Raw genomic sequence first — 15,299 nt, 5'->3', positions numbered from 1 at the left:
GCCAAGCAAATCATATGAATTTCTCCTTCCTCCGGAAACGAAAACTTCGTGACTTTTCACATGACTTTTCGAAGAGTTACTGTGCTCAATAAAAGTGTTCTATTGGAAGAGAAACACTTCAAAACGCTCAATGGACATGTGAACAATATCTACAAGATAGGTTGATGGGAATAGAGTCTCAGTCTGAGCCGCCATCGCTCGATTCATCGGGGCTGGAACCAACCAAAGTGGCAGGTCGATCGACGCGTTCTCGCATGTCATGGAGCAGCTTCTCCTGACCGTCTTCGCTGTTACTATAGTACGTGCCTAACACCAGTGCCTTCCCTATCATCTAGGTGGAGACCGCGGTGGCGCTGGTTCTCTGGAATCGCCTTGGCTCTGGAGAATGCCCCGGAAGGAGCGTACAGGCAATGCCAAACATTGTGCATTTTTCTCCGCATTGTAGTCGCTCATAACGCCATGACTGCTGCGAGGAGATCTCACCTGTCGTCCTATGCAACAAAGGAGACATCGGAGTGGAGGCTGCTGAAAAAAGGCAAGATCTTCCATGTTGAGGTATGGGCTCCGCGGTGGCTGAATGACGACTTCAATTTTGAACTTTTTAGCTCAGTTGCCGTGCTGCGCGAAGTGACGAGTGTCACATCTTTGCGTTTGGAGTTTTGACATCCTGCCGACCTGTGCGCACTTTGGCTGGTGTTTTGGGGGATGACGCAGATTTCGAAACGCTAGCTGCCATCCTTTCATACTCTTCTTGCTCCTCAGTGCCATTGTCCTGCTCTTTTTACTTCTCAATGGCCGATTGAGTCATCTTTCCAAGATTCCCTTTTGCATCTCTCTCCCCTCTCCCGGGAGACTCACGTGACCAGTTTTGACAGTGAGCAAGTACAAGTGTGTGTGTGTGTGTGTGTGTGTGTGTGTGTGTGTGCGTGTGTGTGTGTGGTGTGTGTGTGTGTGTATGTGTGTTTGTGTGTGTGTGTGCACTTTTTGCCGACGATGCTGCAGTCTTCTCCACCACTCAGCAAGACTTCGAGAGAGCAATGGGGTTTAACTGTCAGCGTGGTCAAAATCAAAGACATAGCGGTGAACACTGCGGGGGGGGGGGGGGGGGGGGCGAATGAGCCAATAGACCTGATGCCAGTTGTACAGATCCACGAAATCTCGTAGAATCCCGTAGACCCGGTTGGGAGTTCATTGTGTGCTATGCATGCACATTTGACCAATTTTAGCCTCATAATTAAATGGCAAGCAATCGCTTTTCCAGCTTCTTCACTTTGGTTAGAACTAATGCCTAGCTAGATCTTTGTCAGAAAAAGTTTTTCGTATGAAATGCCTTCAGGGCCCATTTCTTAGTGGAAATAGCAGAAAACACAATAGGGTCCTGCACATTCAACACCCAACTGGGCCTACGGAATTCTACGGGATTTCGTGGATCTGTACAACTGGCATAAGGGTTATGGCACTGGGTGGTGGTGAAGCCATAGATTCTGTGAATCATTCACATATCTTGGCAGTGCCATACACCGCGATGGTTTGTCCTCCCATGATGTCCAGGCCCGCATTGGCAAAGCATACAAAGCATTTGGTAGCTTGAAGCAAGCCGTGTTTGAGAACCGGTCATAGAGTCTGTAGTGTCGCTGTCGCGTGTATGTTGCCGTGGTGCTCTCTACCCTCCTGTATGGCGCGGAGACCTGGACAACGAAGGCTCCGGACCTACGGCATCTCAACCTCTTCCACCATCGATGTGTCAGAACTATCGTTGGAGTGTCACGACGGCAGAAATGGGAGCCACACGTAACGTCCTCAGCCCTTGCAAAGACCCTAGGAGTGCCTGAGGAAATTGGTCTTATCATACGGGAACGGCGTTTGCGTTGGCTTGGACACGTGGCACGGATGGAAGATTACCGGTTGCCAAAGTGTGTTCTCTTCGGTGAACTGCCTGCCCCGCACCCGGTGCATGGTCCACGCAAGAGGTCGAGGGACGTCGTTATGGACTTCACGTCGGTTGAGCCACCGGTACCAGCATTTGGATGGTGCGATGCAGCCCAGAACTGTCCGGAGTGGCGTACCATTGCCTGTCGACCACCCAAGGCACCCTCTGCTGCTGGCTACGGTTGAGCCTGCAGCCGCATGTTCCGTCGAAGCGGCGACCTGAAACGCTATCAGTCATTCTGTCGTGGACTAGAGAAGTAACAATGCGCTATCATTGCTACGCAATGGGCAAGGTCAAGGTCAAGGTCAAGGTGCGCGCGCGCGCGCGTGTGTGTGTGTGTGTGTGTGTGCGTGTGCGTGCGTGCGTGCACGTGTTTGTGTGTGTGTGTGTATGCGTGTGTGTATGTGTGTGTATGTGTGTGTGTATGTGTGTGTGTGCGTGCGCGCGCCCGCATGCACGGGTGAGGATTGTGATCATGTCATGGACTCTGAGAAATGTTGTGTTTCTGTTGCCTCTCAGCTACATGGAGATTTACAATGAGCACGTTGGTGACTTGCTTGCTGTCAGTGGCAAGAAGATTCAGCACAATTTACGAGTGAGAGAAGATCCTCGTCGCGGCCCGTATGTTCAAGGTATATTATGCATAATGGAAGTACAGCATAATATTGTGTTTGTTGTTGCTTTTCTGCATCATTACTTTACAGAGTTGTATTCTGCTGATGGAGCCCATTCATGCATCGGGTTAACTAGTGACATATTGCAGCAGAGAGAACATTGAGTTGAGTATCTATGGGCTTGTTGGGTTTGGGCAATATGGAGAATAGTTTACACGCGTCAGGCAAAGGAGACCTTGCTCGTGATGCAACATGGAGTGTGTGCTTACACAAAAAAACATCATGTCGTTGTGCAAGTCACACATGTTTTGCGCTAAGACTTGCAAATCCGGCTACCGACAAGCATGTACGTGTCAAAATAACTCAATACAAGCAAAGTACACGGGAGTACATTGGCAGTACGAAGCACTGCAAAATACGGAAAATCCGAAGTCGCGTACGGAAAACAGACCCAGCTGGTTGGCAGCTCTGCTAAATTGGGCCAGTGGAAATGTCAGCAACCAGGAATGCATGTACAAAAACTGGTTCTTACTGGCACCACCTGAGGCAGAAAAGGACTACTTACTTCTACCTCTATGCTTGCCAATCTTGACACACAGACAGGGTTCTAATCAGCTGTCTTCTTCAGTCAATCTTGACAGGGTTCTATTCAGCTGTCTTCTTCAGTCGCTGCTGAGCAAACTCTTATGGCTTTCGTCCACCGAGTACAGTGGATGTGGTTTTGGCCGCACAGGTATCTGCTGGTGATGGTATTGCAGTTGGTGGAGCTACTGGTGCTTCAACAGTGAATGTGACTGGGAGTATTCGTACTGGTACGGGTGTCGCTGCTGCTGCAGCAATGGCGGACTGTGACTGGATCGAGGTTGCCCACCAGCCGCCGTTGACAACCCTTAGAAAAGTCTGCTTTTAAAAGCGTATTCTAGCGGCCATTGCATCGGAAACTCGTCACGCATGACTGCCGCTTGAGGTGATATTCGGCTCAAAAGAATCAAATACGGCTTCTTCTGGCAAACCCGTTGCCGGGGACTCATCTATCCAGTCATTCGCACTCTGTACAGCCGTTATATGTGTGGACCATTCTCCCACCGGTGTGTCATTTTGATTCGATTGCATCGCAGCAAAACTGCCACTGCTCTTGCAGCGAGTGGACTCAGCACTGGTAGCACATCCTATAGCTCAAGTTAGAGCATAAAGCAGCACAAATGAGACAATGACCAAGCGAGAACAATAATGAAGTTTAAGACACCAATGCAGCTGTACTTATGGTTGATACATATGGGTAGATTGCCTGATGAGTCCAGCTGGGACAAAACGTACGTCGCAATCGAGCTATGTCATTGCTGTGTCATCTGCTATGTGGCATACACTACCTGATGTACCAGCCGGCTATGTCGGATACCACCAGCCATACATCGACTAGGCACCAGGCACGAACTGATGATGGTGGTGGTGAAAAGAAGAGCTCTGTGCCGAAATAACTTTGCAGCCTAGAGAGCGTGTGTGGGCAGGCGTGTGTTTAATGCCATATTGCCAGGTGTGTCTTTACCACCAAATTTTAACAACCATGAGAACAATAATGCAAGCAAAACATGCCAGAGTGAAGTGTGAAAACATAATGTCACACCCACGCCTTGCTACACATGCACTATTATTATAATATATATATTCCTTTGTTCACATGTCTTTAATTTGATTACCTGGGAATTGCAAAAGACAGCACGAAACTTGGAATTATGACATCACCGTAGTAATATTATGCAACCAGTCTTGGCACCTCAGTTCGTGTTGTTGCCGTTGTTGTCGCCGCCACTACAGCTGCGGTCGTTGTCCTCGGAGTCCTCTTTGTGGCATCCACTGCAATGTTCAATCAGGGTATCTTGCGCAAGGGTTCACATGCGTTTACTGTTTGCTGTGGATATTGCTGTTTCAATGTTGTCATACAGGCTTGAGTTCACATGTTGTATCTGATCAGAATGCAATGCTTGACAGAATGGCAGTGGGAAATGCAGTCAGGTAACAGATACCTTCGCCTTAGATGAAGTTATTATCATCATGCTTGCACTTGCTTTACTGACAGTTTGCATTATTTAGTAGCTTCGGCTATGTCTTGATCTTTAAAGGCAGTGCATTTTAATGCACTGCCTATAAAGAACCGAAACACTTTTAAAAAATTGTTTTTAAAAGTGTTTCGGTTAAAGGGGAAGTTAAGGCAAAAATTAAAATTTCACCAGTCGTAGTCTTCGGGGTGCTGAGTCGAATGGTAGGGGTGAAACGGTTACCCTTTAAGGTAACAAACGGGTATCTGGCTTAACGGGCGGGTTATCGGGTACCCTTTAGCAAGCCATACTTTTTCCAAAAACATTGTGTCGTCAGTTTAATCCGACGAACTGCGGTTCTCCTCGCCACTCCACACAACAACAAAAGACTCGTGCACACTGGGAGAGAGAGCGTTTTCTCTAACTTGCTTTCAGTAAGGGGACTGGAGAACTGCGCTCCAACAAAACGGACAAGAGAATATATTATAGGGACGTGGAGAAAAGAGGGGAGAAAGTGGGGTGAGGGATACTAAAAAGGTGCCTGTGCAAAGTACAACAAGGCCTGAACAGGACGGGAGACAAAGACGAACGACGGGGAAATACGACGGACACAAGACGGCAACCAGACAAATACAATGGAGACAAGACGAGAAAATGTGTATGCAACGGCGACGAGATGATAAATAATGCATACGGAGGGGACAGAAGACGGTGCAGCGGCATGTACAAAGCATTCCAAGACAGCGCAGCGGCGTGTACCACGGGTCAGCAGCATGTACGACACAGAGACACATACGCAGCCACGTGTACGACAAAAGAGACACAAGCGCAGCCACATGTACGACAAGAGACACCCGCGCAGCCGCATGTACGACACAGAGCTACAAGCGCGACCACATGTACAACACTATCCCCAACCGAAAAAAAACATCCACTCCTGTGGATGGAAGTGTATATATAAAAAAACAGGAGAAGACAGACCGGAGAAGAAGACAGAAAGACTGGGGAAATGAAATGTGAAACAACATAAATAGGCGACAATAAAACACAAAAGAAGTGGGGCCACAACTGTTGAATGCATGACGAGTAGGCCAGGAGGGTTAACACCAGTCGGGAGCCCCGCAAAACTGTGCATCAATCAAACGGAACCTGCAAGCAACAGATTTTGCAGAGGACCCCGGCTGGCGAGCTGCTCGACCTGTAGTTGTCCCTTTGGATCTTGATTATTTGAACAGCACCAACCTAGTACGCCACCCACCCAACAGTTAAGACAAACAAAAAGTACATAATGCATGAGGAAACAGGGTTAAGCCGACGGACCCAGCGACGCTGCCAAGAGCGGCGAGACCGACAGCACGCACCGACCGAGAAGAAGAATGGGGCAGCAGGACGCACACTGGCCGGCTGTCCGAAAACCGATGGCGCTACAGAAACTCCGAGAATCACAGGACACACACAGAAAGAGAGAAGGACTGACGCAAACAACTCAGCCATTGCCAAAAACCAGGAAAGCACACGAAGGAATGGAAGAACAGCAAGGAAGAACACGTCTACTGAAACAGGAGCAATTAATCAGTGAGGACACCATTTAGGACACACAAACAAATCGGTTACCAATACGCAAAAGATAATGAAGAAAAACCACAGGGCGCTACCCTGAAAACCCACAGGTCTCTAACCTGAAAAAACCACAGGGATTGAACCTGAAAAAACCACAGGGATTGAACCTGAAAAAACCACAGGGATTGAACCTGAAAAAACCACAGGGATTGAACCTGAAAAACACGGAACTACATCCGCTTCGCAAAACCAAAAAACCGAAGAAAAAAAACTGTCAGGGACCGACTGGGGCGCGCAAGGGCCAACCAGCAACACGCGGAAACCATAACACCCGCAAGGCAAACCGATACAAAAAAGCTCAGGATCCCTGCAGACCACCAGGCAGACCGTGGCTCACCATGATCAGACGCCCACCCAAACGAACTAGAGAGACCCACATGCCGAAACACAATAATAACAAAACCATACGCTCACAAAAAAAATTCAACCTGGATCCGAAACGAGAATCCTACATAAAGTTCACACTTCCCACCAAACCGGAAGCCACCAGCTTTCCGACTGGGTGCACAGTGCATGACCGAGCCTGACAACGCTCTGCACGGAACATGGAGAAACTACTACTAGTACTACCACTTCTAGTACTAGTGAAACGGTAGAAACACGAAACAAAACAATATGGATCGACTACAAACGAGGCAGCACCTCGAGAACGTTCCGGTGGACATCCAAACAAATCACGCGACACAGTCACAATATCGGACAACTTTCACACCAAGGTTCAACTCGAGTTCAACTCGAGTGTCGGGACTGCACCCAAAAAAGGTCAAACGGGCTAGTAAGTTGTACCCTGCAGGCACGGTGACCAGGTGACTGGTGTACGCAGGAGCACGTGACCGCTTGTTCAACCATGTTCGATTGGGAATAAAGGAGGAACGCTGCATCGCAGCCTTTTCGGACCAAAACCAGTCGACTCAGCGTCCAAAAGACTACAACATATGGGCCAATCGCGGTCATCCGTGCTTTTATAAGAACGAAATGGCGCTTTTAGTGACATTTTGCATACAAATCCCCATCTAGTAGGGCGCAGTCACCCAGTTTCGGTGGAAGTGCGCGAGTTCGATTGGGATTCAAGTAGGAAGGGAGCGTCTCAGCTTTCTCGGACGAAGACCATTCGACTCAGCACCCCGAAGACTACAACTGGTGAAATTTTGATTTTAGCCTTAACTTCCCCTTTAATATGGATGCGGAAAACTGTGGCGCAGGTGATCCACCTTTTTGGGTGTGCATCTCCTGGGCCACACACCTGGAAAAGTCAGTCTTATCGACTGATTCAGGGCCATAGCACCCAGTTACCGGTCCAGCCACAAAGATCAGATAACTTTTGAAGTCCAGTGTTCGAATCAACTCCCCACTCCTCCACCCGCTTGATTGATCCATGTTTCATTGTAGAGGAGACGGTTTCAAATAGGAAATAGGTTGCAAACCGGAACGAGCTTCTCTCTTGGTATTGTGATTAGAAACCATGTCACAGTGAGACTACGATGTGTTTTACCTTGAGCCAAAAGTTCATGGTTCTGCGATGATCAGAAGCGCTATACCAAGCAGGTGAGTTTTTGACGTGTTGCTGCGCACTGCGACTTGAGTTGAACGTCTTTCGAAAAATCAACTTCTTGTCACAGGTAAACAGCGGCTCGCCTCTCGCCAATAAAGCACCGTATACCAATGAAAACTAGTGGAAGCACACACAAGGCTTATGTTTCCTCTGTACTGGCCGTCGTGGAGCGATAGCAATTACCTGATTCAGAACTCAGGCTGAACTTGACGTGCACTCAAAACTGTTCCGGTTTGGACCCGCCTCTGTGACACCAAATTTTGAAGCGAAAAATCGGGCAACTTGGAGGCAACGGGCCTACATAAAGGAGTGGCTCAGTTTGATCGACTCTGGCCTCAGAGAAAACTTCAACATGCCAGCTTCCTTCCACAAACATATTTCGAGTGAACAATCCACGCTGATGATCGGTTTGGGTCTACACAATTTTGCTGTCAAACCGTTCCTATTTGAAACCGTCTATTCTACAGTGATGGCAATTGAAATCCGACCCCTGGTTTCCGTGCACGAGTGCAGGACCGACTCTAGCGGTCTCTATTTGCTAGTGTACGAGCACGTGCTGGGTTCTTGCACTGTGAGCGCACCGAGCTGTGGTCGGATTTCAGTTGCCACCACTGTAGTTGATCTTAAAACTTGAATTGCTCATTGTGTTTATCTGCAGGACAACCGCATCCACACTAATGAATGACACAAGCAGTCGCTCACATGCCATATTCACAATCAAGTTCACTAATGTAAGTGTCTTAAACCGTTTACTGTCTTCTTGTTAGTGTTTTTGGGCGATCCTCCACACCCTCACTTCCCCATTGTGCATTTACCTAATTTGTACATTAGAGCCGTATGCATCCCAAACAGGTCGAAAGGTCACAGCGTAGATACACACAGTTCAAAGATTAGGTAGACATAAGGAGTATTATGGTTTACCGGGTGTTAGCGGCCGTTGTGTTTGGGAACGAACACGATAATTTACTTTTTTTTAAGGAGTACAGTCGACCTACCCTTATAACGATATTTGCGTCCGACCAAGAAATATTGTTATAAGGGTAACTGGTTCATTCATACACATACGTCATAATGCATGAACTTAGTTCATTTTTTACACTCTTCATAGAAAAACATATGTACATGCACATTATGTGCACAGCAAGGTGCTCACTGGTGCCCCCATTACATTTCGTCATGCTCCAGCGACTTATCAAGTGAAGCTTGCCCTACCTTGACAGTGGACTCTACATATTCCCTGTTGGATATTGTTATAAATGGAAAATGTCGATTGGTCAGCCCATTTTATATCGTTGTAGGGGTAATATCGTTATAGCAATATTGTTATAGAGGTAAGGCATTGTATACAAAAGTCAATGGAGTGATTTGGTTTGACAGAAAATATCGTTATATTAAAGGGTAATATCGTTATAGGGGTTATCGTTATAAGGGTAGGTCGACTGTATTGGCATCCAGTGCCCATTCATATTTGCGAGCATCTTTTGAACCTTTCAGGTGAACCTTGGCCGTGATGAGTACGAGTACTGTCATGAGACGAATAAAAGTTGTATGCAACGCATGTACTACATGTGCAGGTGTTGTCCATGACCTCTACAAGGTCCCCTTTTGGCCTGTACTAGCTGGGTGTATTTTGTGACCTCTACGAGATCTCCTTTTGGAGCTGTGCCTGTGCGGACCACGTGCGGACTGCGCAGGTTCCGCCACTTGGAAGCATGCTCGTATTGTACATATTTTTGTCCTTGTTCTTGCCTTGTTCTTGACTCTCTTTGGAGTAAGAGCAACAAAACGGTATTCTGAGTGTGGTGTACGTGGGACGTATGTGAGAGTCAACTTGAGGGTAATCGGAAGAGCCCATTGTCGGATCTAAGAAACCCAACGACGCGGGCTGCACTGGCTGCACACTGCATCGTGTAGTCCTTTATGCCAAGTGTCCGATTTCGCTTGCCATTACTGCACATGTATGGTGATTTGTGACTCCTCATGGGGCATTGTGACTTGTAAACTATTTTGTGACGGGTCATGGGGGTTTGTGACTGTTTGACTGGTCACGAGGACCGTGAGTGGTCATGGGGCCTTGACTGGTCACTGAGTACCATAATTATATTTTGAGTTGCAGTGTGGCTGATGACCATGGCTTCCTTGGCTTGTTCATCAAAACTCTTCTAACCATGTACTCTACTGTTTTTTCTTTCCATTTTGATTTCTTGCGGACGTTGGCCCAAGTTTGCTGTGTTTCGAGATGTTTAAAACTTGGCTAAGCAAACAAACAACCAGTCACATATTGGCACTTGACGCCTGGTGTCACCGCTCGACAGTGGGCATGAAAGAAAGCTGAAGCCCAGCGATAATAGCCCAAAGTAGCTTGTTTTGATGTAATCACCCCTTAGTTGGAAGGAAGCTTTGATCTCTTTGCATTTTTTGCGGTAAAAATAATCACGGTTCGGGTGAGACTTGGCTAGAGGCCGAGTTTTCCGCATCTTAGGAATGCCACACACCATCCTTCAAGGATCAAGGCACAGATGCAGCTCATAAAGCGGTGGGATGTCAGTAGGTCAGACTCACCAAAGTGGTCAAAGACCGAAAATACAAATCTCTGCATTTGAGCGGTAATCATTGACATAATTATACCAACGATCCAATATAGACCAGGTATATGTACCTGTAGGGACATTTTGGCACTGGTGTGCTAGCCTCTGGTCATACATGAAAATCACCCCACAGTGAAAAGTATCAACTTTCTCCCATATCTTTATGCTCACTGTACAGGCATGCTTCTCAGCTGATCGTCCTCAGGAGACAACAAGTCGTATCAATCTTGTGGACTTAGCCGGTAGTGAACGTGCTAAAGCTACTGGTGCCACGGGTACACGTCTCAAGGAGGGTAGTCAGATCAACAAGTCTCTTGTAGCACTCGGCAATGTCATTTCTGCCCTTGGTTAGTGACTTCGTTTTGTGCATTCTGCTTACTCTGATTATTGCACAGTGGCACCAAATGCATACAAGTGTAGACCCAGATGGACCTCTCTCTCTCTCTCTGTCTCTCTCTGTCTCTCTCTCTCTCTCTCTCTCTCTCTCTCTCTCTCTCTCTCTCTCTCTCTCTCTCTCTCTCTCTCTCTCTCTCTCTCTCTCTCTCTCTCTCTCTCTCTCTCTCTCTCTCTCTCTCTCTCTCTCTCTCTCTCTCTCTCTCTCTCTCTCTCTCTCTCTCTCTCTCTCTCTCTCTCTCTCTCTCTCTCTCTCTCTCTCTCTCTCTCTCTCTCTCTCTCTCTCTCTCTCTCTCTCTCTCTCTCTCTCTCTCTCTCTCTCTCTCTCTCTCTCTCGTTGTCACCCTCTCCTTATAGATTGTTGCCTCATTAATCTCGAAGTTATGACTCCCAGCTGTGTAAAGATGTGTGTATTTCTAGAAGTACTAGTACACTGCATTGAGCAATGTACAGTACTGGCGCGATTAGAGCCCTCTCTTGAATAGTGCCCTATCTCAAATAGTGCCCGCATATTTGTGAGCCAATGAGAAAATAGAGCCCCCAGGTTTGTAACCAAGTGCATGTGAAAGTTTGGAGGTGTTTTGTTTCTAGTGTTGTCCATGCCATTGTACTGATGGCTTCAGAATCAAAATCTCAATTCCTTTTGCCGTTTTTGAGTCGAGATGGTTTACAGTAAACTGTAGGCTCTGTTTTTCTTGACCTTTGTTTTTATGCTGGATGTAGCCGCATTGAAAAAATATTGTGCTCTCTCTTGAACAGTGCCCTCTATTGAGCAGTGCCCCGTCTGTGATGGACTTTGAAGAATAGTGCCCCCGGGGCACTATTTGCGCAAGTACGGGAAGGCTGCCGGATTGGACTCTTGTGATGCACCTGTAATTATCATACTAGCCATGGCGCAAGCGAGTGTTATTCTAATCAGGATTTATGCTGGGTGTATGCTGGTCCGCTTGTTCATGCCTGTGCTGATGACCTTTGCCTACAATCCCATCAGCTCACAAGTCCCAAACAGAAGCCGCAGGCAAGAGCAAGAAGACCTTTACTCCGTACCGTGACTCAATGCTAACCTGGCTCTTGAAGGACAGCCTGGGAGGGAACTCACGTACCATTATGGTTGCCAGTAAGAATCATGTGTTTTGTTTTTGTCACTAGGAAGGGTGGTTTGCTTTGAAATAATTTGATTACCTTGAGAAACTTGTTGAAGCTGTTGTGTGTGTGTGTGTGTGTGTGTGTGTGTGTGTGTGTGTGTGTGTGTGTGTGTGTCCATGCGTGCTCGCGTGCATGGGTGCCTGCGTGAGTGTGTGCTTGCGTTCCACGAACAATAACTTTGATCAAAACTTCCCGTAGTGTACTTGTAGGTTGAATCTTGTGTGTGTGTGTGTGTGTGTTTGTGTGTGTGTGAGTGTGAGTGTGTATGTGTGTGTGTGTGTGTGTGTGTATGTGTGTGTGTGTGTGTGTGTGTGTTACGGTTCTTCATTTAGGACACCTGTAATGGTGGTGTGTGGATTATTTAATGAAGGCAAAAATTACTAGTATTAGTTCTGATCTCACAATGACTATAATATTATTTGCAGCAAAGCTACTAACCATTCTCTCAGTTGATTGCCGAAAGAAACTGAGGCTTGTACTCACACCGAGATATGGCCTCGCCCAGTTTCGGGAAGTGGCTAGCGACAGCTACCGCTTGAATTCTTCCCTACATTTAATTTCATTGGGCAGATAACTGATAGCAGAAGTTTACCATTTTCATACTGTAGTGGACTGTGTAACGAACAGAAACTGATTTCTCAGATGGATTTCAGGTGACTGGTCTTGGGACACAGTGGAAACTGTGACTGGTTGTTGAGTTTCATGGCTGGTGATTGGAAACTTGAGACTGTTTGACTGGTTTCTGTGATTGCTCATGATATGTTAGCCTTTACACTCTTATCTTGCACAAAGTGATCATGAAGATGAGTGTTGTGTGGCTGACATAGAAAGATTCGATTCCTTTGGACTTGCAGGCCCAATGCTGACAAATTCACGTGACTGTGGGAGTTCTGTGAAGATATGGTTCCCTGCGAATGCTCATCACTGTCAGTGATGGAGACACCAGTGGAGACACCAGTGGACACACCAGTGGACACACCAGTGGACACACCACTGACCAGTTCCTTCAGGCATTTCTGATGTGTTTCACTTGCGGCTTGTCGGCGGCAATCACGGTACTCAATTAGTTTCCTCTGCTTAGTTCCCTCTGGTGAATAGCAGTGGAAATGGACGGGGATGATGAAAAGAGTTGGGTTTCTTTGCTGAGATGAAAGAAAGCACCAACAGGACTGACAGTGTACTTTGTGTCATTTGAAATGTTTTTGGACTTGATAATAGGAAATCTTGCCTACTTGTAATTTAGTGTGGTTTGGTGATGCTTGACACATTGGCAGCTGGAAGAAGACTAATGGGACCGTGATTCACACTACGCCCAAAACGAGGAGTATGTGACGTTTTCGACAACATGGAACGTGGCGGGCAAAAATCGAGTACTTCCTCCGTATACAAAAACTTCGTGACTTTTTTTGAAAGCTGCGCACAGCTCTGAAATTGTTCCGTTCGACTCGGAATAACACTCGTGGCATTGTCTAACCTGTTTACAAGCTATATACAAAGAAAAAAGCAACTCAGACGAATGAGATTGAGTTTTTTCAGAGTCTTCATCGCTCATGTCATTGTCACCTGACGACGCTGACTCCGCATCGCCAACAGTCGCTGCTTCCGCTCGCATTTCGTTCAGATTCTTGTCACCTGCAGTGATGATCCGACGCTGGACTTTGGCTACGTCCTCTTCATCTCTAGAGCTGTGTACGAATCGGTGTCAACTATATTCAGTTGTTTCAACCCGCAACCTCCATTATGCCGTGAAACGAGTCGTACAAGCACATCCACACGCTTCGCATTTTCTCGCCAGGAAAATCCTCCCAAGCATTCTACAATTTTTTTCTACAATGGCTTCGAGGAGGTCCCTGCGATTCCCCTTGGCGACAAAGGAGGCGTCTGACTGGAGAGAGGCGAAGAAAGCCAGGCCATCGACATTCTGATCCTGAGTCTGCGCTGGTTGCACGGCGACTGAAATGTTTCATCTTGCCGTGCGAGCGAAACAAATCGATGTTCTCACGCTGCGTAGATATGGGGCCGCGCACCGCAAGTACGAGCCTGACCAGTTTCAGGCCAGCGAGTGCCGCGTGACTCCGTGTTCCAGCCACGAGGTACACTTCATCACTGTGTCAGTTTCGAGCAAGTGTTAGTTTTTTTTCATTTGACTCTTGAGTTTCTGTCGGCAACGTCCTCACACTCATGGCGTACGTGGAGAATCTGTTCGGGATCAACCAAACTCACCTCGACATGAACGTGGGTTGTCGATGACAGCCTTTGGCGCCGTTCGTTGAGCAGGTTCTTGCTCAAAAACACCGTGCAAAAAAGTCACGAAGTTTTTGTATACGGAGGAAGTACTTGATACGAAAATGTAGACGACGTATCCAGACCTCTGTATCGAGATTCGTTGACGTTCCCCGCAAGTTGTGTCCCAAAAAGCTGTACGCACAGCTGTACAAGCAGCGTGTACGTGCCTGTGTGAATACACTTTCATGAAAAACGACATCTGCCAGTGCGTGGAATACCAAAATCTGATGAGTATTGCAATGTAGTATGAACAGCCTATTAGACAGCTATGCAGATGCTTACTTCTCAGTGCAGAGGTTTTTTTCAGGCAAATTTGTGTACCCGTGCCCTATTCCCTAACTAAATTGACTAAGTAAGTCCAACCTCATCAACAATGGGCACGCAATGCCTGTAGTTTCAGCTTGTCGGCAATGTGCCCAGCTGTTTCTTCAGGCAAGTAGCACTGGATTTTGACTGGGATAGTAAGAGGAGCCGATGATGCTAAGTTGAAACTTGGTTGATTTGTTACCAAAGGGTTCAGAAAGGGTACACCTCCCCCTTGACGCCACATTTTCTTTCGAACATCATGGTTCGCATCACATGGCCAGGCCATCATTGGCTTACAAACCCACTTGATAATTGGAGGGTATACCCCCAGGACGCTTATGCATATCAGTGTCACCTTGCGCCTGTTCTCCATGTGTTAGCAGTTTTGTTGCCTCAAAGCACGGGATCACGCTTCTTCATTATCACAGTTGTCCTCTGAATAGTGCAAGACTATTCATAAGTTCTAGTCATTCGGTATCCTTATGGCATTCTCTGATGAGATCTGTATGGATAAAACAGCTGTATGGAGGAATACTTTTTGCCATTTAATATCTACAATAACTTGGATTCATGTTGCTGGTGTGAATGAGGCCGGCCAGAGAGCACATGTACTGGAGTTAGAACTAAATCTCATACACACTGTAGAGGGGACGGCTCGATACTGGGACGTTTTGACAGCCAAATTTGTATAGACCCAAACCGATCATCAGCATTGATTTTTCACTCGAAATATGTTTGTGGAAGGAAACTGGCATGTTGAAGTTTGCTCTGGGGCCAGAGTCAATCGAACTGAGCCACTCCTTCGTGTTGACCCATTGCCTCCAAGTT

General features: G+C 47.1%; 1 protein-coding gene across 1 annotated transcript in view; it reads left to right on the top strand.

Annotated features, from left to right (window-relative positions):
• LOC135826072 (kinesin-like protein KIF16B) overlaps nucleotides 1–15,299 on the top strand; it is an 88,012-nt gene that overhangs the window by 37,602 nt on the left and 35,111 nt on the right. Inside the window, exons 7-11 of the mRNA XM_065338744.1 lie at nucleotides 2,450–2,562; nucleotides 4,488–4,557; nucleotides 8,411–8,483; nucleotides 10,519–10,687; nucleotides 11,725–11,850. Of these exons, the coding sequence (XP_065194816.1) occupies nucleotides 2,450–2,562; nucleotides 4,488–4,557; nucleotides 8,411–8,483; nucleotides 10,519–10,687; nucleotides 11,725–11,850 (551 nt within the window). The remainder of the gene's footprint in view (nucleotides 1–2,449; nucleotides 2,563–4,487; nucleotides 4,558–8,410; nucleotides 8,484–10,518; nucleotides 10,688–11,724; nucleotides 11,851–15,299) is intronic.

Source organism: Sycon ciliatum, chromosome 1 (genome assembly GCF_964019385.1).
Source record: "Sycon ciliatum chromosome 1, ocSycCili1.1, whole genome shotgun sequence".
Lineage (NCBI taxonomy): Eukaryota > Metazoa > Porifera > Calcarea > Leucosolenida > Sycettidae > Sycon > Sycon ciliatum.
This window is presented reverse-complemented; position numbering and strand designations above follow the sequence as displayed.